Raw genomic sequence first — 21,951 nt, 5'->3', positions numbered from 1 at the left:
GAGAAGACGTCCGGGGGAACCGTCGTTCGCCCCGAGGCTATTTTAGCCAGCTCGTCCGCAGTCTCGTTGTAGCGCCGAGCGACGTGGTTGAGCTCGAGCCCGTAGAACTTGTCTTCCAGGCGCCGAACCTCATCGCAGTAGGCCTCCATCTTCGGGTCGCGGCAGTGGGAGTTCTTCATGACTTGGTCGATGACGAGCTGCGAGTCACCGCGAGCGTCGAGGCGTCGGACCCCTAGCTCGATGGCGATCTGCAACCCGTTGACCAGAGCTTCGTACTCAGCCACATTGTTGGATGCCGGGAAATGGAGGCGTAGCACGTAGCGTAGGTGCTTCCCGAGGGGCGAGATGAAGAGTAGGCCTGCGCCGGCTCCTGTCTTCATCAGCGACCCGTCGAAGAACATGGTCCAGAGCTCCGGTTGGATCGGAGCCATCGGTAGCTGGGTGTCGACCCATTCAGCTACGAAGTCCGCCAAGACCTGGGACTTGATGGCCTTCCGAGGAGCGAACGAGATCGTCTCGCCCATGATTTCCACCGCCCACTTTGCAATCCTACCCGAGGCCTCTCGGCACTGGATGATCTCCCCCAGGGGGAAGGATGACACCACAATCACCGGATGAGACTCGAAGTAGTGTCGCAGCTTCCGCCGTGTCAGGATCACCGCGTACAGCAGCTTCTGAACTTGTGGGTAGCGGATCTTGGTTTCGGATAGTACCTCGCTGACGAAGTAGACTGGCCTATGAACGGGCAACGCATGCCCCTCTTCTTGCCTCTCGACCACAATCGCGGCGCTAACCACCTGAGTGGTCGCGACGACGTAGACCAGGAGGGCTTCTCCGACAGCTGGGGGCACCAAGATAGGCGCCTTTGTGAGGAGCGCCTTCAGGTTCCCGAGGGCTTCCTCGGCCTCAGGGGTCCAAGTGAAGCACTCGGCCTTCCTTAAGAGGCGGTACAGAGGTAGACCTCTTTCGCCGAGGCGTGAGATGAAGCGGCTCAGAGCCGCGAGGCATCCCATGACCCTCTGTACGCCTTTCAAGTCCTTGATGGGCCCCATGCTGGTGATAGCTGCGATCTTCTCCGGGTTGGCTTCGATGCCCCGCTCGGAGACGATGAACCCCAAGAGCATGCCTCGGAGTACTCCGAAAACACACTTTTCGGGATTGAGCTTGACGCCTTTCGCCTTGAGACATCGGAATGTCGCTTCAAGGTCGGAAAGGAGGTCGGAGGCTTTCCTCGTCTTGACTACGATGTCATCGACGTAGGCCTTGACCGTGCGGCCAATGTATTCGCCGAACACATGGTTCATGCACCGCTGGTACATCGCGCCCGCATTCCTCAAGCCGAACGGCATGGTGACATAGCAGTACATGTCGAAGGGTGTGATGAAAGAAGTCGCGAGCTGGACGGACTCTTTCATCCTGATTTGATGATACCCTGAGTAGGCATCGAGGAAAGACAGGGTTTCGCACCCAGCAGTGGAATCCACAATTTGGTCGATGCGAGGCAGAGGGTAGGGAACCTTCGGACATGCTTTGTTGAGACCAGTGTAGTCTACACACATCCGCCATTTCCCCCCCTTTCTTTCTCACAAGCACAGGGTTGGCAAGCCATTCGGGATGGAATACCTCTTTGATGAACCCTGCCGCCATTAGCTTGTGGATCTCCTCGCCTATGGCTCTGCGCTTCTCCTCGTCGAATCGGCGTAGTGGCTGCTTGACGGGTTGGGCTCCGGCTCGGATGTCTAGCGAGTGCTCGGCGACATCCCTCGGTATGCCGGGCATGTCCGAGGGACTCCACGCAAAGACGTCGGCGTTCGCGCGGAGAAAGTCGACGAGCACTGCTTCCTATTTGAGATCGAGCCCGGAGCCGATCCCGATCTGCTTGGAGGCGTCGCCGCTGGGGTCGAGGGGGACGGACTTAACCGTCTCCGCTGGCTCGAAGTTGCCGGCATGACGCTTCACGTCTGGCACCTCCTTAGAGAGGCTCTCTAGGTCGGCGATGAGGGCCTCGGACTCGGCGAGGGCCTCGGCGTACTCCACGCACTCCACGTCGCATTCGAACGCGTGTTTGTACGTGGGGCCGACGGTGATGACCTCGTTGGGGCCCGACATCTTGAGCTTCAGGTAGGTGTAGTTGGGGACGGCCATGAACTTCGCGTAGCATGGCCTCCCCAGTACCGCGTGGTAGGTCCCTCGGAACCCGACCACCTCGAACGTCAGGGTCTCCCTTCGGAAGTTGGAGGGTGTTCCGAAGCAGACGGGAAGGTCGAGCTGTCCGAGGGGTTGGACGCGCTTCCCGGGAATGATCCCATGGAAGGGTGCAGCACCTGCCCGGACAGAGGACAGATCGACACGCAGGAGCCTGAGGGTCTCGGCGTAGATGATGTTGAGGCTGCTGCCTCCGTCCATGAGGACCTTGGTGAGCCTGACGTCGCCGATGACATGGTCGACGATGAGCGGGTATTTCCCCGGGCTCGACACATGGTCGGGGTGATCGTCTCGGTCGAAGGTGATGGGCTTGCCGGACCAGTCTAGATAGACTGGCGCCGCCACCTTGACCGAGCAGACCTCCCGGCGTTCCTGCTTGCGGTGCCGAGCCGAGGCGTTCGCCGCTTGCCCACCATAGATCATGAAGCAGTCGCGGACCTCGAGAACTCTCCTGTCTGGTGATCTTCCTTCTTGTCGTCGTCGCGGGCCTTGCCACCCTCCACGGGTGGCCCGGCCCTGTGGAAGTGGCGCCGAAGCATGATGCATTCCTCAAGGGTGTGCCTGACGGGTCCCTGGTGATAGGGGCACGGCTCCTTGAGCATCTTGTCGAAGAGGTTGGCACCTCCGGGGGGGCTTCCGAGGGTTCTTGTACTCGGCGGCGGCGACAAGGTCCGCGTCGGCGGCGTCGCGTTTCGCTTGCGACTTCTTCTTGCCCTTCTTCTTGGCGCCGTGCTGAGTTGACGCCTCGGGAGTATCTTCCGATGGGCGGCCCTGGGGCTGCTTGTCCTTTCGGAAGATAGCCTCGACCGCCTCCTGGCCGGAGGCGAACTTGGTGGCGATGTCCATCAGCTCGCTCGTCCTGGTGGGGGTCTTGCGACCCAGCTTGCTCACCAGGTCGCGGCAGGTGGTGCCAGCGAGGAATGCGCCGGTGACATCCGAGTCGGTGATGTTGGGCAGCTCGGTGCGCTGCTTCGAGAATCGACGGATGTAGTCTCGGAGAGACTCTCCCGGCTGCTGTCGGCAGCTTCGGAGGTCCCAGGAATTCCCGGGGCGCACGTACGTGCCCTGGAAATTGCCGGCGAAAGCTTGGACTAGGTCGTCCCAGTTGGAGTTCTGCCCCGGAGGCAGGTGCTCCAACCAGGCGCGAGCGGTGTCGGAGAGGAACAGGGGGAGGTTGCGGATGATGAGGTTGTCATCGTCCGTCCCACCCAGTTGGCAGGCCAGACGGTAGTTCGCGAGCCACAGTTCCGGTCTCGTCTCTCCCGAGTACTTTGTGATAATAGCCAGGGGTCGGAACCGGGTCGGGAACGGCGCCCGTCGGATGGCTCGGCTGAAGGCTTGCGGACCGGGTGGTTCGGGTGAGGGACTCCGATCCTCCCCGCTGTCGTAGCGTCCCCCACGCCTGGGGTGGTAGCCTCGGCGCACCCTCTCATCGAGGTGGGCCCGACGGTCGCGGTGATGGTGCTCGTTGCCGAGGCGACCCGGGGCCGCAGGCGCGGTGTTGCGCATGCGCCCGGTGTAGACCGAGGCTTCCCGCATGAATCGGGAAGTCGCGGCATGATGTTCCGAGGGGTACCCCTGCCTTCGGGAGGCAGAGCTCTCGGCCCGTCGGACAGCGGCGCCTTCCAGGAGATTCTTGAGCTCTCCCTGGATTCGCCGCCCCTCGGTGGTTGATGGCTCCGGCATCGCGCGAAGAAGCATTGCTGCTGCCGCCAGGTTCTGGCCGACCCCACTGGATGCGGGTGGCGGCCTGACCCCGACGTTGTCGGTGATGCGGTGCTGGAAGCCCTGGGGTAGATGACGTATTTCTCCGGCCGGAGGTTGGCCCGCCCATGCCTGCCCGACGTCCTGACGGATCGGCTCAAGTGCTCCTGCTCCCTCGTCGAGCCTGGCCTGCACCCCGCAGATTTGCTCGAGCTGTGGGTCATGGCCCCCCGCCTGAACGGGGACCACAACTAGCTCCCGTGGGATGTCAACGCGAGGCACCGACCTAGGGAGGTCACCGTCCTCCGGCATGCCGAGACGGTTGCCTTTGGGGGGACCCCCTAGATCGACGTGGAAGCATTCGCGACTTGGGCCGTAGTCCTCGTCGCCGAGGCTACGGCTACCGTCGGAACAGTCGGAAAGGCAGTAGTCGCATGCGGTCATGAATTCCCGCATAGCACTGGGGTTGCCAAGTCCAGAGAAATCCCAACAGATGCTGGGCTCATCGTCTTCCTCGGACCCAGAGGGCCCGTAGGTCGAGACGTCCGCTAGCCGGTCCCAAGGTGACCGCATACGAAACCCCAAAGGGTTTGGACTTGCCTCTACGAGAGCGCCCGCTAATGCGAAGTCGCTAGACAGGTTGAGGCTGAATCCGAAAGACGTGGGATGGGAATCGGTCGGTACCTTTTGGTCGGCGGGCGGCGATAAGGTCACGTCGGGGACTGACTGCGCCGTCGTCTCAGGTACGAGGGTGACGTCCAGCAAGCCTCTCGTGAGCGTGCTGGCATCGTCCGCTTGCTCGGGATTGGCATGTCGCGGGGAGACGGCGCTCGCCTTCGTCTCAAACGCGAGGTCGACGCCCGGTGCACCCCCCGTTGGGGTGCTAGAACCGTCGACTCGCTCGACAGCCGACGAGGCGCTGTCTCCTGCTTGGCCTTGGTTGCCCCGCCTCCTCCTCCGTCGGCGGGGGAGAGGACGGGGTGAGCTCGAAGATTGTTCTTCCACCATGCGGGGAAGACGTCGCCGATTTCGCCGCCGGCGGGCGGGTTGTCGGCCGCCACTGTTGTTGTCGCACGGCGGTGGAAGGAGTATCATGTCGTAGCTGCCGTCGAGGGACATGAACTCAAGACTCCCGAAACAGAGCATCGTCCCGGGTTGGAGAGGTTGCTGGAGACTGCCCATTTGGAGCTTGACGGGAAGCTGTTCGTCAACATGCAGCAGGCCCCTACCTGGCACGCCAACTGTCGGCGTTCCGAGACCGAGGGGGTCCCTGAGCCGACGAGTGAATGTCGCCGCGTGCCCCAGCCCAGATGGGTCGAGCGCGAGGGCGAGCGCGAAGGGGGGAGAGCGAGGCGGCCGGAGACCGGCGTGAGAGAGGTGGGAATCCCACGGCCTTCGTGTTCGTCCTGCGCCCAGGTCGGGTGCGCTTGCAGTAGGGGGTTACAAGCGTCCACGCGGGAGAGGGAGCGAGCGGCCTCCAGTGAGCGCCTGTCTCGTCCTCATCCCCGCGCGGCCAACCCTCTCTAAGAGGGCCCTGGTCCTCCCTTTTATAGGCGCAAGGAGAGGATCCAGGTGTACAATGGGGGTGTAGCAGAGTGCTACGTGTCTAGCGGAGGAGAGCTAGCGCCCTAAGTACATGCCGTTGTGGCAGCCGGAGAGATTTTGGCACCCAGCTGGTGTGATGTCGTGGCCGTCGGAGGAGCGATGGAGCCTGGCGGAGGGACAGCTGTCGGAGCGGTTGAATCCTTGCTGACGTCCTCTTGCTTCTGTAAGGGGGCTGAGAGCCACCGTCGTCACAGAGTATGTAGGGTGCCATCATTGCCTATCTGGCGAGGCGAGCCAGATGGGACGCCGGTCTTGTTCCCTGCGGCCCGAGTCAGCTCGGGGTAGGGTGATGATGGCGCCTCCTGTTGACGTGGTTGGTCTACGCCCTAGGTTGGGCGATGTGGAAGCTCCTCCGAAGCCGAGGTCGAGTCTGTCTTCCGTGGCCGAGGTCGGGTCCGAGCCCTAGGTTCGGGCGAGGCGGAGATCGCTGGCTGGTGCCGGGGCGGAGTCCGAGCCCTGGGGTCGGGCGAAGCGGAGTTTGTCGTCTTTTGGGGCCAAGCCCAAGTCCGAGCCCTGGGTTGGGCGAGGCGGAGATCGTCGTCTTCTGGGGCCGAGCCCAAGTCCGAGCCCTGGGTCGGGCGAGGTGGAGATCGTCGTCTTCTGGGGCCGAGCCCAAGTCCGAGCCCTAGGTCGGGCGAGGCGGAGATCGTCGTCTTCTGGGGCCGAGCCCAAGTCCGAGCCCTGGGTCGGGCGGAGTTCGCCGTCTTCCAGGACTTAGCCCGAGTCCGAGCCCTGGGTCGGGCGGAGCTCGCCGTCTTCCAGGACTTAGCCTGAGTCCGAGCCCTGGGTCGGGCGGAGTTCGCCGTCTTCTAGGACTTAGCCCGAGTCCGAGCCCAGGGTCGGGCGTAGTTCGCCGTCTTCCGGGTCTTAGCCCGAGTCCGAGCCCTAGGTCGGGCGAAGTTCACCGTCTTCCGAGACTTAGCCCGAGTCCGAGCCCTGGGTTGGGCGGAGCGGAGCTTCCTTTGGTGCCTTTGGCCGGGCCTGACCGCCTGTCAGTCTCACTCTGACAAGTGGCACCGCAGTCGGAGTGGCGCAGGCGGCGCTGTCCTTCTGTCAGGTCGGTCAGTGGAGCGGCGAAGTGATGGCGGTCACTTCGGCTCTGCCGGCTGGGGGGCGCGCGTCAGGATAAAGGTGTCAGGCCACCTTTGCATTAAATGCTCCTGCGACTTGGTCGGCCGGTGCGGCGATTTGGTCAGGGTTGCTTCTTAGCGAAGACAGGACCTCGGGCGAGCCGGAAATATGTTCGCCGCTGAAGGGGGGCCTTGGGCGAGACGGAAATCCTCCGGGGTCGGCTGCCCTTGTCCGAGGCCAGGCTCGGACGAGGCGTGATCAAGTCCCTCGAATGGACTGATCCCTGACTTATTCGCACCCATCAGGCCTTTGCAGCTTTGTGCTGATGGGGGTTACCAGCTGAGAATTAGGAGCCTTGAGGGTACCCCTAATTATGGTCCCCGACAATACCTGAGTGCAAGTGGGAAGAGATTGGTATGGATTTCATTACTGGATTGCCTCGCACCCAGAAAGGATATGATGCTATATGGGTGATTGTGGATAGATTGACTAAAGTGGCTCACTTCATTCCTATCAAGACTACTTATAAAGGTTCTCAGCTAGCAGAGTTATATATGGCTCGGATTGTGTGTTTACACGGAGTACCAAAGAAGATCGTGTCTGATTGAGGTTCACAGTTTACCTCAAGCTTTTGGAGAAGCTTTCATGAGAACATGAATACAAAGTTGAATTTTAGTTTGGCCTACCTCAGACTGATGGACAGACTGAAAGGACTAATCAAATATTGGAAGACATGTTGAGAGCTTGTGCCATTCAGCATGGTAGTAGTTGGGACAAGAGTCTACCTTATGCTGAGTTCTCATATAATAATAGTTACCAGGCCAGTCTGAAGATGTCACCGTTCGAGGATTTATATGGCACGAAATGCAGGACTCCTCTATTTTGGACCAGACTAGAGGAAAACAAATCTTTGGACCTGAACTTATTCAAAAGGCAGAAGAACAAGTCCATATAATTCGGGAGAATTTGAGGGTAGCTCAGACCAGATAAAGGAGCTACGCTGATAATAGAAGCAGACCACTGGAGTTTGAGGAAGGTAATCATGTGTACCTCAAGATGTCACCACTTCGTGGAATGAGGAGATTCCAAGTCAAGGGCAAAGTGTCCCCTCGCTATATTGGACCATTCTTGATTTTTAGGCGAGTTTGAGAGATGGCCTATCAACTTGAGTTACCTGATAATCTATTTGATGTGCATAATGTATTCCATGTGTCTCAACTTAAGAAGTGTCTCCGTGTCCCTGATCGTTACCAATGGAAGAGCTCAGTGTTTAGGGTGATTTAAATTACACAGAGTATCCTATCAAGATTCTTGATACATTGACTCGTGTTACGAGAAATAAACTTATAAAGATGTGCAAAGTGCAATGGAGTCACCATGGAGAAGATGAAGCAGCATGGGAAAGAGAAGAAAAACTTCGCATAGATTTTCTCATCTTTTCCCTAGTACTTTCTAAATCTCGAGGATGAGATTCTTTGTAAGGGGGTAGGATTTGTAATACCCAAAATGTACAAAGTGATACTATTTTTGATATCCTTATTTTATGTGCCTCATTTGCATCATGAAAAGAACATACCTATAATTAAGAGATGAATTAAAACAAATGATAAAAAAATATATATGCATAATATTGGAGTTTTGTTTGTGCATTTAATAAAATAATAACATGGATTAAAAAAATGAGTTGAAGATTGGATTAAAACATCAATTTGAGTTGGGATTTTAAAATGGTAAAGGAGATAGAAATATTACAAAATACAAAATAAATTCATAAATAAATAAATCCTATATTGGTATGTTCAAATTGAATCTATAATCTAATAATGTACTTGCCACCAAGCCTGGAAATTCAAATTTAGAATGGATTTGAAATTTGAATTTGGAAATAGAACAAAAAAAGGGAAAAGAATAAAAAGGAACAGGGCTTGCGTGCGCTGGGCCCAAACCACTGGCCGGCCCACCTTATTTTCTTCTCGCGCGGCCCATATTCCCCTGTGTCTGCACGCTCACCCGATGCATCGACATGTGGTGCTTGATGTCAGTCACTCGTGTTTCCCTCACTGGCTCGCGCGCGCCTCACTGATTCGTGGGCTCCACGAGTCAGCCGGGCCACCACCTCCCTTAACCCCCACGACCGAGCACAGCGCCGCGCAACGGATGCCGAGAACGCCGGAGCTGCTGGTGGCCGGACCCTCCGAACCGCGCGGCATACGACCCGGTACTGCGCTCTGCTCACCATTTAAGAGCCTGGTCTTCCTCCCTTCTCGCGACACCAGCCACATACCCGCCACTGACCCCGCTGCAAGCCACCGCCGTGCCCGCGGAGGTAAACCAACCGCCGTAGGTGATTCTCGTCACTGTGTGGTTTCCGTCCTCGGCGAGGGGCCGAGTAAGATCGTCATCGTCCAGGGAAGCCGGGTGTAACCACAATTAGGAGGCCAATCCACGAAACCGGAGGCAATTTCTCGCCGGACACCCCGCTTCCGCCACGAATCCACCGCACCGCGTCCAACAACGTCGGCGCCCCATCGCTGGTAAGGCCCTGCATTCATTGTCATGGTTCCCTAGACTAGCGTGGGTCGGCTGGAATGATGGGTTAGGCACTATTGCTCGGCAATTTGGCCGCCGACGTTAGTATTTCCGCCAGTCGTCATGGTCCGCGCTGCTCGGTCTTCAAAGTTGGCTGCAGAGCGTATTGTCGGGTCCGCCATACCCTAAGTACCGTATACCCATAGTTTGGTGGGGGGAAAAGCCTTGGAAGGACCGAAATGGCCATCGCCGGCCACTCTCCATCGCGTTCGGGGAGTTGCGCCGTCGCGCGTGGACGTTGTTGGGGAAGACGGCTCCTATCCGTCCGATCTGGATGTGCGGGTAGGATTAGATCCTGATACCGGTTCGGCGTGGGCGCGGGTGAGCCGTTCGATCGTGATCGGGCGGGCGTGGGTTAGATTCACGATAATTAAATCGGGACCTCAGATTGGTGATCCGACGGACCAGATCTCATACCGCTTCATGGCTGGTAAGATCTAATCGCACCCACTAGTTTCTAATCCAACGGCCCATATTCATCGATACCTCTTCGCAGGCTACATTTTGTTAAAGAGACCCTGGATTCTTTCATATTAAACCCGCAGTCCATCGACCGTGTGCCTGAGTCTTAGGTGTTCTTGCGCAATAGACCCTGAGTTTCTCTGCTTTTGACGCGTAGTCCATACCTTGAATAAAACCAGAGAAAATTATCTAGGAAATGATTTTCAATGTAAAATTAATTGCAGAACTTAATTAATTCCTAGAAAATGCATTTTAACTCCTTTTCAGTCCATTCCAATTTCTATAATTTTATTATATTCTTGTTTATCATCTAATGTCTCTGTTGTGACATGAAAACAATAATAAAATTGATCTCCCAAATAATTTCATATCAAACACATAAAACCTTCGGAAATTCATAACTCACAATCCGTAACTTCGATTTGATCTGTTCAAGTTGCGTTAGTCTTGTAGAAACGCGTAGATCATTATTATTTAGTTTGTACTTATGGTTGGTGTGATGTTAATTTTGTCTATACCATGTTTGTTTGTATTGCTACGACTAACAGTGCGGTTAAGAGTCACCTGAAGTTCATCCTGTCACCTGGAATCTCAAGTGCCAGGCAAGTTGTGCCCTTGATTCACTTTTGTTACCCAATAATGTTCTTTATAATCATTTACCATGCCTAGGTTTAATTTTGATGGGACCCAATAGGTCACCCTAGATTGTTTATCTCATTACCTTGTTTACCTCCGAATCATATGGGTAGTTCTGCTATTGCTTTATATGGTTTTGGGTTAATATTTTATTATATTCATGTTCCAGTTATTTTGTTATTTTATTTATGTTCATGTCAAGATCATTATGTTATTGTTAATTGGAACATGGAGCTTAACTTGAGAAACACGTGCCACCACAAGGGAGGAATGGGACCCCTTGGCTAACTAATTAGGGAAGCTAGTGGAAGACTACCTTACCCGAAAGGGGCAAGGGCAGTAGGGGAGTTGCATGCAAGGAGGTTCTCGGGTTGATTTTGCTGCGATGGCGGTCAGACGAGGGATTCTTGCAAGTGCTCTTCCCATAAACTGTAGCGGGTTTTCGGAAGCTGGTGGAACTTTGTAAAGGCCTCGTAGTGGATCCCTAGCCATTCACCTTGGTAGTGTCTAAGGGCCTAGCTAACCCTAGCGACATGGGAAACACGGCTTGTGGGTAAAGGGTACAACCTCTGCAGAGTGTAAAACTGGTATACTAGCCGAGCTCACGGTCATGAGCGGCTCAGGACTCTCCGATGATTAAATTATGGAACCTAAATTCAATTTTGTCATTTGCATTGCGTGAGTTATTATTAATTTTGTTCTATTACTTTATTATGGTTTGGTATTCACTTACACTTAGTAACTGCTAATAAAATTTTGACCAACTACTTAAAAGCAATGCTCAGCTTTAACCTCTATTGTTGATCAGCCTTACACTTCATGAACTCCCACCTTTGGCGAGTTCATGTCACATTATTCCCCACAACTTGTTGAGCGATGAACATGTGTGAGCTCACCCTTACTGTCTCACACCCCCCACAGGTCAAGAACAGGTACCACTGGATGGCGCATGGTGGAGGTTGCGCTGTGTTCGTGAGAGGTCTAGGTTGTCGTCTCCCAGTTGACTTTCTGCGCCAAGGATGGATTTTAGATCCTGTTATATTTATATTTTATTTTGTAAGTCTTCCGCTATGTAATAAGTACTCTGATTATATTGTGACATTTATCTCTATACACTCTGTTATTATATATGTTGTCTTCTTTGGCGCATGTATGAGATGCACCCGGCTTTGTCCCTTAAAGCCCGTGTGTGACAGTTAGGAGGAGGCTTAAGTCCATAATATCACATTGTGGGGACAAACATGCATCCTAGCAAATAGATTGCATATTTTCATTCAAATGTTTGTAATATTTGCTTGCTGTGGTTGTGTTGTCATCAATCACCAAAAAGGGGGAGATTGTAAGGAAAATGGACCCCAAGCCATTTGACTCAATAGGTTTTGGTGTTTGATGGTCAACATAACATGTGTTCTAATGTGTTTGCTAGTGTTTATGTTTGTAGTTCACAGGATGCTAATGTTACTTGGACCAAGGCATTGAGGAAATCAACACCTCAAAAGAAGATTTTATGAAGATCAAGTGAAGTCCAAGAAACGAAGCAAGTGTTGCCAAGCGGACTGTCAGGTGCCAAACGCCGGACTGTCCGGTGCACTAGGGAAATGTAGCCCAATGACTAGTTCCAGGTGGCACTGTGGAGAAAATACCACCGGACTGTCCGGTGTGAAGTCCAGACTGTTTGATGTGAAAAGCCTGCGCGCCAACGGTCACCTGCGGTGTTAGTCCAACGGCTAGGCACACCGGACTGTCCGGTGACCCCACTAGACTGTCCGGTGTGCCGCAGAAAGCAGCAAATTTTCTCCAACGGCTAGTTTTGTGTTGGGGGCTATAAATACACCCCCAACCGACCATTCCAAGGTGTGGGAGCCCAAGAAACATACCAAGGCATATAGTTCACATTTCCAAGAGCTCATACACCCAAGTGATTAATAGAATCACTCGGTGATTAGCGTAGGTGCTTTGCGAAGTGCTTAGGTTAGTTATACCGCTCTAGCGCTTGCTCTAGGTGAATCCTAGATAGTTGAGCGAGTTTAGATAAACCACACAACCCCTCGGCTCTTGCGCGAGCCATTGTAATTGTACCGAGTGGGGCAAGAGTCTTGTGAGACCATGACAACCGCGTTTGTGTCACGGCCGCCACCGTGTACCGGAGGGAATGAGGCCCACGACATTTTTGGCCGGATGCTCGATAGTGGAGACGGCGGGGAGCGTCCGAGAGGAGTCGGAAGTGGAGCACCACTTGCGCGTGGAGAAGGCCCGCGGCTCTCTACAGAGTTACTCGACCGAGGTGCTTGGCCCTCGCGTGGGCTTCCCTTTGCGTAGGGGAATCAACGAGGATTAGTCGAGACCTTGCGTGGTTCCGGATACCTCGGTAAAAATATCGGCGTCATCCACAAGAGTTTTCATCTCTACCTTCTCTTTAGCTTTTGCATTTACAATAAGCATTTAAGTTTCAATCTTGTATTTCTAGTTAGATTGTTTAGATTGAAACTTAACTTTTGCAGTAGAGATAGCAACACTTAGACTAAACCTAGTTTGCACATTGTGAATTGATTATTTGCATAGGTTTTGCTCTAGGGATTTAATTGTGGCCTAGTTTAGTGAAAGTTTTAGAAGACCACCAAACTGAGAACAGGAGCTACTACTTCAGGATCTTGACTGACTGTTTCCTTAACTGACGGTCACCATACTAGTTTGGTGCACGCTCGGACAGTCTGCCATGTTAGCTAGTCGTTCGCCCTTCGTGACACGATGGGAAGTAGCTGTTACCAGCGGTCCGGTGCACACCAGACCGTGCACAATACTTAGTCCGATGAGTTATAAAATTAAGAACCCGAGACTCAGTAGTTTGCCCATCTATGCAGTTCGGTGCACATGGACTAGGTCCGGTACACCAGGTCGTCGAAGGCCCAGGTCTAGGCTCTTAGGCAAACCGGTCTAGTGCACACCGTACTGGTCCGGTGAGTGCCAGACCAAGACAATTAAGTCCTTTCTTCCAAGTTATACTCCTTTTGACTTGGACTTTCTTGTGAGCTTCCCTACTACTTAGACAAATATTGTTAGCACATAACCAAATTGACTAAGTGTAGGAAACTCACCTTTTACTTGTAGATTTTCCAGAAGTTGAGTTATGCTCCATACTAAGTCCAAATTGCACTTTTCTCACAGAATTGAGTTAGACATCAAATTAAAGTGCTAAAAACATTGTAATAGACATATGCAACTTATGTAATGGTTCAAACCTCATAGTTTTACCATTTTACCCGAAGTTGCACTTTCTAGCCTCTTTTGAGCTCTTTTGGACTTAGAACCTTCGAATTGCATATAATTGACCCTGCTCTCATACACTTAGCACATAAGTTAGTCCATTATAGTGAGTTGGGCATTCAATCACCAAAATAGGTAGAAATGGCTAACTAGACCATTTCCCTTGCACCGTCTATGGGTCCATTGTCTCTCACAAGCACCCATGATCCTCCCAATATACTCACAAACAACATCCATCCTTAGATCAAAGTGTGTTTTCTCTCAACAACTCCCAATCAAGACAAAAAGACTAAAGGGCTCACAAAGTGAATAGTTGACATAATAAAGTGATCTCACCTACATGTACTCAAACTAGAACATGCTAAGAAAGCTCACAAGAAAGGGGATGGTCCCACCCATCATGAGGGTGTTAGCTAACCCCGCTTTGGGTCGCCAATGGCCGACCCGACTATCTAGCGACCCAGTGAGACAGGATTGCTGACCAACCCACCTGCTGAACGAATACTGCCGAGCAACCCGGTGAGGCGGGGCTGCCGACCAACCTGCGTGCACAGCAACCCAGCAAGACGACAACTAGCTCTTAGGCAAACACCTCTACTAAAGGGAAGAGCTGACCCAGTACTACCAAGCCACGACGACACGATGGGACAAATCGTCCCCAAGCCATGTCTAGACCGTGGAAGCGGTACCGAAGGGTCTCTATCAAGCACAATGCCAAATATGTATTCCCGCTGACCAGTGGGACCACACAACCCCAGCCGCAAGGACCTCAACATTGAGGTCTCTACAGTGACCCATACGCTAGAAGGGATGGGGCAATACGTCGTACCAGGCATATGCTTACGCATGATGAAAGGTGACGCTAAGGGGATGACGGAAGATGAAGCTGCACTGAAGACATCCCTAAACCTCACCTTGAGCTGACTCGGTAGGACCCACCAAGCACCGCTCTGTCTATATCGGAGTAGCTATAGGAACCCATTGGTGAATAGATGAGACACGACGCCATACCAGGGGTACATCGGCGCATGACCCAACAGATGACACCATAGGGGCTATGAGGCCGAAAAGCAGGAGGCCAAACTCCACTCTAGTTGAATACACGTTCTCATTGTAACATCTACCCTTAAGCTATAAAAGGGCAAGACAACCCCACTAGTCCATAGCCTCACACAAGCACCCAACTGTAACACGCTCCAAGTAATACCACTATTAGCACTACACTGGACTAGGGCTCCGACCTAAACCAATATAACCCCCTTGTCTCAGATCTACCTTCAAGCCCCCGTAGCTCACCATTCAGAGTGAGTCCGTGCTAGCACCCTTGCCGAACACAAATCTTATTGTCTACCAGTTCTGGAAACCATGACAATTTGTATAGGACACTATTGTGTGCAATTACTCTAGATGAAACAAACATTAAGGGACTTTGGCTGCAACATGAGAAAAGTCCCACTCCTATATGACAATAAGAGTGCTATCCACATGGTGGAAAATCCCATTGAGCACAGCCACATTAAGCACATAGACATCCGACACCACTTTATGACAGACCACATTCAAAGGGGAGATATCATGATAGACCATGTGATGTGAGCACCCAACACCAATTAGCTGATATCTTCACCAAGCCTCTTGATGAGAGAAGATATTGTGAGTTAAGGAGTGAGCTAAACATCTTAGACTCTCAAAACGTGGATTGAATATTGCACACATTGCACCTTTTGATTATACACTGATCAAGTTATTCATTTTATTATTCATATCATATTCATGTGTTTATCAAGGTCAAGTTGTAGAAAATTATCCCCAGACCTCACAAGTCCAAGTGCTTTGGATGCACGCATTTAGGGGGAGGATAATTTACAAATTGACATCCTTGAGACTAACAATGTTTTGGAATTGATCATGTGTATAGTCTCAAGGTTAGAAATGGAAATGGTGGTGGACTAGAGCAAAGCGCTTCTGCACTCGGTATCAAAGAAGGCTCCAAAGTCATAAGGTTTGCATTACTCCTGCTTTAGTTGTTTATTAATTTAGAGTAGTGTAGATAGGCCATTTGACTTTATTTGTTTTGATGCTTAATGCCAAAGGGGAGAAAGTATAGGCCAAAGCACAATGGATCAATCACTTAGCCAATTTTCAAAAACTTTTGGATTTGATTTTCAATTCGTGATTTTTTCAATTGGTATTTACATGTGAAAACCCTCTTGAGAAGCTAAGAGGAGAACCATTTGCAAAATCTTTGTAAAAGGGGGGTGTTCTTTTCTCTTATGCAGAAGGGGTTAAAAGCTTTCATTTTGACTTGAGATCTTTTGAAGAAAGAAACTTTCAAACTTCGAAAAGAATTTGATTTGCAAAATCAAAAAGGCTAAGTGGTGCTAAATTGATCCAAACATGTCAAATATCTAAAACCAACTTAGTTGAGCTCAATTTGCATTCATTAGGCTGATATGAATTAGCAAACTTGATTTGAGTTAGTCATATCTTAGATGCTTTGGTTGCATTGGTATAAATCACCAAAAAAGGGGAAGATTGAAAGGTAAATTGGAAGCCATTTCCATATTGTTTTGGTGATTAATGTCCAACACAACACATTGGACTAACTATTGGCTAAGTCTTTGAGCATAGGTTTAATTCAAAGCAAATTGAGAAAAGTGAAGTTCAATTCAGCTCAATGAAGGCCTTGAGGTGCAACATTTAGCAAAAGGGTAAATTTATGAGGATTGAACCTCTAAATATGGTGCACTTACCTATTTGAATGTTTCTAGCACTTTGTTATGCTCACTAACGCAGTTTCTAGCAAAATGCATTTTGGCTTGAGTTTGAGTGAAAATAGGAACATTACAAGGGAGATGAGATAAAGGTATGGACCTATGACTTAGGCATGTAAACATACTCTAAATATGTTTGTCTAAGTCATAGAATAGCTCCCAAGAAAATCCAAGTCGATTTGGACAAGTTTGGTCCAGAAAAGACTCCAACTCAGGGTCTATGGCGCATCGGACCGGGTCCATGTGCCACTGGACCTATTTACCAGAGAAGGCTTCATAAGGACTTCGACGACCTAGCGCACCGGAGCGGGTCCGTGTGCACCAGACTGCCCATACGATGAATTGCTCAGTCTCGAGAATTTTATTATAAATTCACTGAACCATCTATAGTAGTGGTCCGGTGGTGCTCCGGACCGCATAGTAACGACTATTTCGGGTGCATAGCTGGTACTTCAACGAGTGAAGAACATGTAGTGATCCGGTGGTGGACCGAACCGGTCCAGTGTCAGCCCGTTTTGGAAATCACACAGTTAGGATCCTAGAGGACCCATCCCCATTCTTGGTCTAGTGACCCACCCGAGAGCATATTTTTTGTAGGTTTTTGGAGGCAAGTTCAACAACCTTATTGAGGTTTGGAGATATAAATAGACTCCCCATTTCAACCTCCACTGCACACCAAGCATACCAAGAGCAAGTACTTCACCCATACACATTTGTGAACACACTGAAGCGATCCGAGCGCCCGTTCTAGAGAGAAAGTGTTGTGCTACTGTTGTCCGTTCATGTTGTGGCTTTGTGGTGTTGTTCTTTTGCTCTTGTGTGTGCTCTTTTTCTCTCTTGTTGTTCTGGAGTTGTAACTCTCATCAAACTATGTACAGTCGCAAGAGATTCCAGGTTGTGGAGATCCTTGCAAAGGGAAAAGTATAAGGAAAACCGTGCTCTCAAGTTGATCATTGGATCACATGAAAGGGGTTGAGTGCAACTCTCGTCCGTTGGGACACCACAACCTGGAGTAGGCAAGCATTTGAGGCTTGACTAAACCACGAGATAAATCGCCTTGTCTTGTGTGTTTGATTCTTTGCGGTTTATTCTTCCTTCCTCTCTCCAAGTTCTTGATATCACTTGCAATATTGCTCTAAGTTATAATTTATCATCTAAAAGTGCAATCAAGTGAAAGAACTTCTCTTCCTTCTCGCATTTACTTGATCTTTAATTTGCTCTAACTTCTTAATTACTTCAAGTTTTTGCTTAAGTTGTGATTTTTCAGACGTTGCCTATTCACCCTCCTCTAGGTGACTATCAGAGGCCCCTTCTGTTGCAAGACCTAATAACCAACTTAGTCTCAATGGTTCGTCTTTCTCTTTAAAAGTTGTCATTGTTGTTCTCCTAGTGTATATCTGATGTGGTTTGGAAAAAACTTATTATGTATCACTAAGTATGTTTGTCTAATCACTTGTTCTTCATGAAAACTGTAGTTGAATTAAGCAGGTATTTAATGTTTACTTTGTGATAATGTACAATGATTTGTTCATTTAAATGTGTATGAAAGAGAATCTTTTGTTTCATTTATCTGTTGCTTGGTACCAACCATCCAAGAAAATGAACACGTTCCCTAGATGGTGGCTGGTGGTGGTTAGGCCTAGACTAGCTAGCTAGGCATACAGGCAAACAAACAAAATCCATGCCTAACCAAACAAGGCACCCTAGATGAGACTGATTCGGCTTATCATGTCTTGGCATGCTCTAGCTAGTGCAGGAAACCTAGGCCATGAAAACAAACATGTTCTTGTTTGTCAGACCAACCGAATATATTGCAGCACCATGGCTAAAGCCCATGGTAAAGTAAAGCCCACATCTTTAGTGGGTAACCATTGCAAAGCCACTCCCCACTTTGGCATGGAGCCTTTCCTCTTGTGATGACAAACACATTGTGAGAGAATTTTTTTATAGCCCTAAAAAGATTAGCTTACGTTTTGACTCATTTATTTTTTGGATTTACGATCAAAAACTATCTTTAGTTCCTTACACAGCCCTTTTGTTAGTTAGGACTTAAAGATGTTAAAATCAAGCGCGGAATGATGATTTTGCTCTAGAGAGAAATGAATTAGTGTAGAGTTTAGTTTATTTATGTTTAATTTTAAAGAATAGTTTATGCGGGCCTAAGGATGTCATAATTGTGTAAATAATAAACATTTTATTTTATGTAATTATGAAACCCTTAAACTATTAAAATATTTCTTCAAATTAAATATAAACAAAATTAACTCTACGCTAGTTATTTTTCGCTTAGGGACAAAATCATTATTTAATGCATGACTAAGAGCAACTTCAAGAGATTAGCTAAAAAGACTAGCCAAATTTACCGATTTAGCTACTCTCTAAAATATAATTTACAGAAAAAGTTGAGGTTAATCCAACAGTCTCGGTAAATCTACAGACTGAATAGAGAGTGAAGCAGACTATCTAAAAATGGAGAGCGATGATGGAAGGATAGAGAGCCACTAAATTTAAAGAGTCGTTTACAGAGTCTATTGGATACATATTTCTTCTAGTATTAGCTAAATTTACCTTTACAAAACTATATACCTAATCTCTTGGAGTTGCTCTAATATCGTTAACTTCCAGAACTGATGTATATAGGTAGTTTTCTACAAATTGGTAAAATCAAAATTAAAAGAAAAAAATAAGTCAAACTTTAGGTTTTTTCGAAACACAAATTTTATAGAAATTTCACAGAAATCAGTTTATTTTTATTAGAAAACACACGAAGGACTAGTTTAGAAACCTCATTTTATCAAAGAATTTTTATTTTCCTAAGAAAAATTATTTTATTTTTTTTTGAAAAAATTAGAATTACTTGATAAATGGTTTCCAAATTAGTCCGAAACAGAAAAAAATTCTAAGACCTTATTGGCAGAAAATAATCCTGTCTCATAAAATATCTCCCTCCTCCTCCCCGCCCTCGCCCCCTCGCCCTCGCCCGCCTGTTTAAACCTGACTGTCTATAACTTACCGCCGGTCCGCACCCGCCCACCGTCCCTGTCCCCTTCCCCGTCTAAGCACTCGGATCCTCTGCCGCCGCGATGAGCTACTACGGCCAGCAGCAGCCGCCCGTCAGCGCGCCGCCGGCGCAAGGTATGTCTTTTCTCGTGCTCCCTCCCTGTTTCCGCGACCGATTGCGCCTCGTTCCTCCTTCGACGTGGATCCGTGAACACTGCAGGTTATCCCGGGAAGGACGCGTACCCGCCGCCGGGCTACCCGCCCGCGGGATATCCTCCGCCGGCGCAGGGCTACCCCCCGCAGGGCTACCCGCCGCAGGGCTACCCTCCGCAGCAGGGGTATCCGCAGCAGGGATACCCGCCGCAGTACTCGCAGCCGCCGCCGCCGCCCCGCCAGCAGCAGAGCAGCGGGCCCTCTTTCATGGAGGGATGGTACGTTCTCTCCTCTGTCCGCCCCCTCACCTCCGATTCCATGCGGTTGCAGATATTGGAGCCGTCGATTCGTTTTCAGTTTTGCCGGAGACGACGCCCTGGGCGGTGGCGCTAGTGGCCGCCTAGTGGGCGTGTTGTGTGGCGCAGACGTGATCGCGGTCGCGGACTCGCGGTTGGCCTGCCACTGTCAGCGCCAATCGGCGAGCGGTTGGATGGGTCGTGGTCGTGGAGGGTCCAGGCCAGGCGCCCTCCGCGCCCGTGAAGTTGACCGCGCCCTGCGCTCCTCCAAAAGCCCTAACCGTGGTCCCCAGTCCCCACTACCCCCACGACGTTTATCTTTGCTCGACCGTCTGGCCATCCAGAGTGGCAGCTCTCGTCTAGTTGGATGAAGTTGACGTTCCATCTGCTCATCTGACGCATTTTATCACCAGCGGAGTATAGAGTAGGAGTATATTTCTAGGTTGCGATCTACTGATTAGGCCGGAGGTTGGCGTCAAGTAGCAACTACAAATTAATAGAACTAATTTATAGGTAAGCCCTCCGTCAGATGTTAGCCTATTAATCATCTTTTTAGGTCCCCTTGTTTAAGTTTCATAAAACCTTTAAATCATTTTAACTCGATTTTAAGATATAAAGCTTTAAGGACATGTACAATCCTGAACCTTGATCTTTTGGTTTGGTTTTTCAAGTATAAGATACAGCAAAAAAACTGTATGATATAATCTACCGTTCCTAAATCATAAATATAGTTAAAAGACAATATATATAAAGTCGTGTAGAGACAAACTATTTGTGAAAAACGTAGTACACAGGAAGCATTTATCGGTCCGGTTTTCTATGTATTTTGGTTCCAAATTTTAAAATACGAAAGTTAATATTTTTGGTTAAAACGAAATTTCGGAACAGTAAAAACGAGGTGAACCATGCTACTCATACACTGTTTGTTTACACACTGTTTACGCACGGTTTACGGGAAAAGAAAAATTGCTACGTTGTTTTCCTCACGTACGTCGTTGTTTAGTGACGGATGGTGATTGCGTCCAGGTCGTATATTCCCGTGTTGCATTGTCTACGGCATTGATGCCTTGCTTTTGTCGCTCGAGGCTAGCTAACAGCTCTCGGAAAAGCCAAATGGCAGGGATATTGCTTCACTGTCTTCGATTTCATCTTCTTGTCTAACCTGTTCTGCCAACCAAGACATCTTTGGGTGATACTCCAACGTGCGCTGTTGCTACTCCACTTTCCAACACCGCTGGATTATACTAATGGATACTGATCCGCTCTAGTCTGGATTTCTTTCTTAGCAACAAACTAAATTAATTTCTGTTCTTTTATGAGCACATGCCAGCATGGATACCATTTCCTGACGGAAATTTTGGTTTCTGTTTACACAGCTTGGCCGCCCTTTGTTGCTGCTGCCTATTGGAAGCCTGCTTCTGAGATCTAAGCTGCGCACAACTTGTTCTACAAACACCACTTCAATTTGCACGGTTGATATAACTGGGGATTGGCTTGTTAGCGAAGAACCGAAGATACCATGGGTTCTTATGCAAATCACAGTTCTCCTAGTTCTTTCTATCGTTCTGATTGTCCGTTGCGATGTTTGGTGTACCTAGTAGTATCTTAATTATATACCTTACACTGTTTACCTTTCCAATGGAATTCTTGGTCTAGCTAACATTGTGAGATTATGTCACTTTTCTCGTTCTCTGTAGTCATTGCATTTTGCTCCTGGTGTTGTCTTCTTTGTGGGATGTCCAATCTTTTGTGGCCTATACAAGAGCTTGTTTGGTTGATGCCAAAGCTACCTACACCTAATCTTAGCCTATCATGACTGGTCGCTGTGTCTGTCGGTTAGTGAAATCCTTTCTTTTCACTTTGCATGGATCATCTGGCCCACTAACAAAAACTACATCATCTCTTTAGAAAATGCATGGCAAAGGGCTGTTTGGTTCGGTCTACTAAATTTTAGTCCTTATCATATAAGATGTTTTGAGTATTAAATATAGTTTAAAGTCCTATTTGGATCCGCGGTACTAAAGTTTAGCACTACACTTTCAATAAACTTTAAGACCTAGAGATCTAAAAACGAGTGCTAAAAAGTGCTAAAAGATATTAGAAATTGAAAGTCGCCTAGAGGGGGGTGAATAGGCGGAATCTGAAAATTATAAACTTAAGCACAACTACAAGCCGGGGTTAGCGTTAGAAAT

The 21,951-nt window shown here is 49.5% G+C and overlaps 1 protein-coding gene across 1 annotated transcript; it reads left to right on the top strand.

Annotated features, from left to right (window-relative positions):
* Positions 1–19,360: 19,360 nt before the first annotated feature.
* On the top strand, positions 19,361–21,454 carry LOC100193326 (uncharacterized). The gene is made up of 3 exons (NM_001138463.1): positions 19,361–19,445; positions 19,531–19,741; positions 21,136–21,454. The coding sequence occupies exons 1-3, from the start codon at positions 19,394–19,396 to the stop codon at positions 21,179–21,181; spliced, it is 309 nt and encodes a 102-aa protein (NP_001131935.1). The 5' UTR covers positions 19,361–19,393; the 3' UTR covers positions 21,182–21,454.
* The last annotated feature ends 497 nt before the right edge of the window (positions 21,455–21,951 follow it).

The sequence above is a fragment of the Zea mays genome, chromosome 1, assembly GCF_902167145.1.
Source record: "Zea mays cultivar B73 chromosome 1, Zm-B73-REFERENCE-NAM-5.0, whole genome shotgun sequence".
NCBI lineage: Eukaryota > Viridiplantae > Streptophyta > Magnoliopsida > Poales > Poaceae > Zea > Zea mays.
The sequence above is the reverse complement of the archived record's forward strand: the minus strand, read 5'-3'. Positions and strand labels throughout refer to the sequence as shown.

Excerpts from the sequence above, each read along its gene's own strand:
- LOC100193326 (NM_001138463.1), top strand. The coding sequence starts at position 19,394 with ATGAGCTACTACGGCCAGCAGCAGCCGCCCGTCAGCGCGCCGCCGGCG. Across the intron at positions 19,446-19,530 it reads CAGCGCGCCGCCGGCGCAAG|GTTATCCCGGGAAGGACGCG; the intron begins GTATGTCTTTTC and ends TGAACACTGCAG. Across the intron at positions 19,742-21,135 it reads CCCTCTTTCATGGAGGGATG|CTTGGCCGCCCTTTGTTGCT; the intron begins GTACGTTCTCTC and ends CTGTTTACACAG.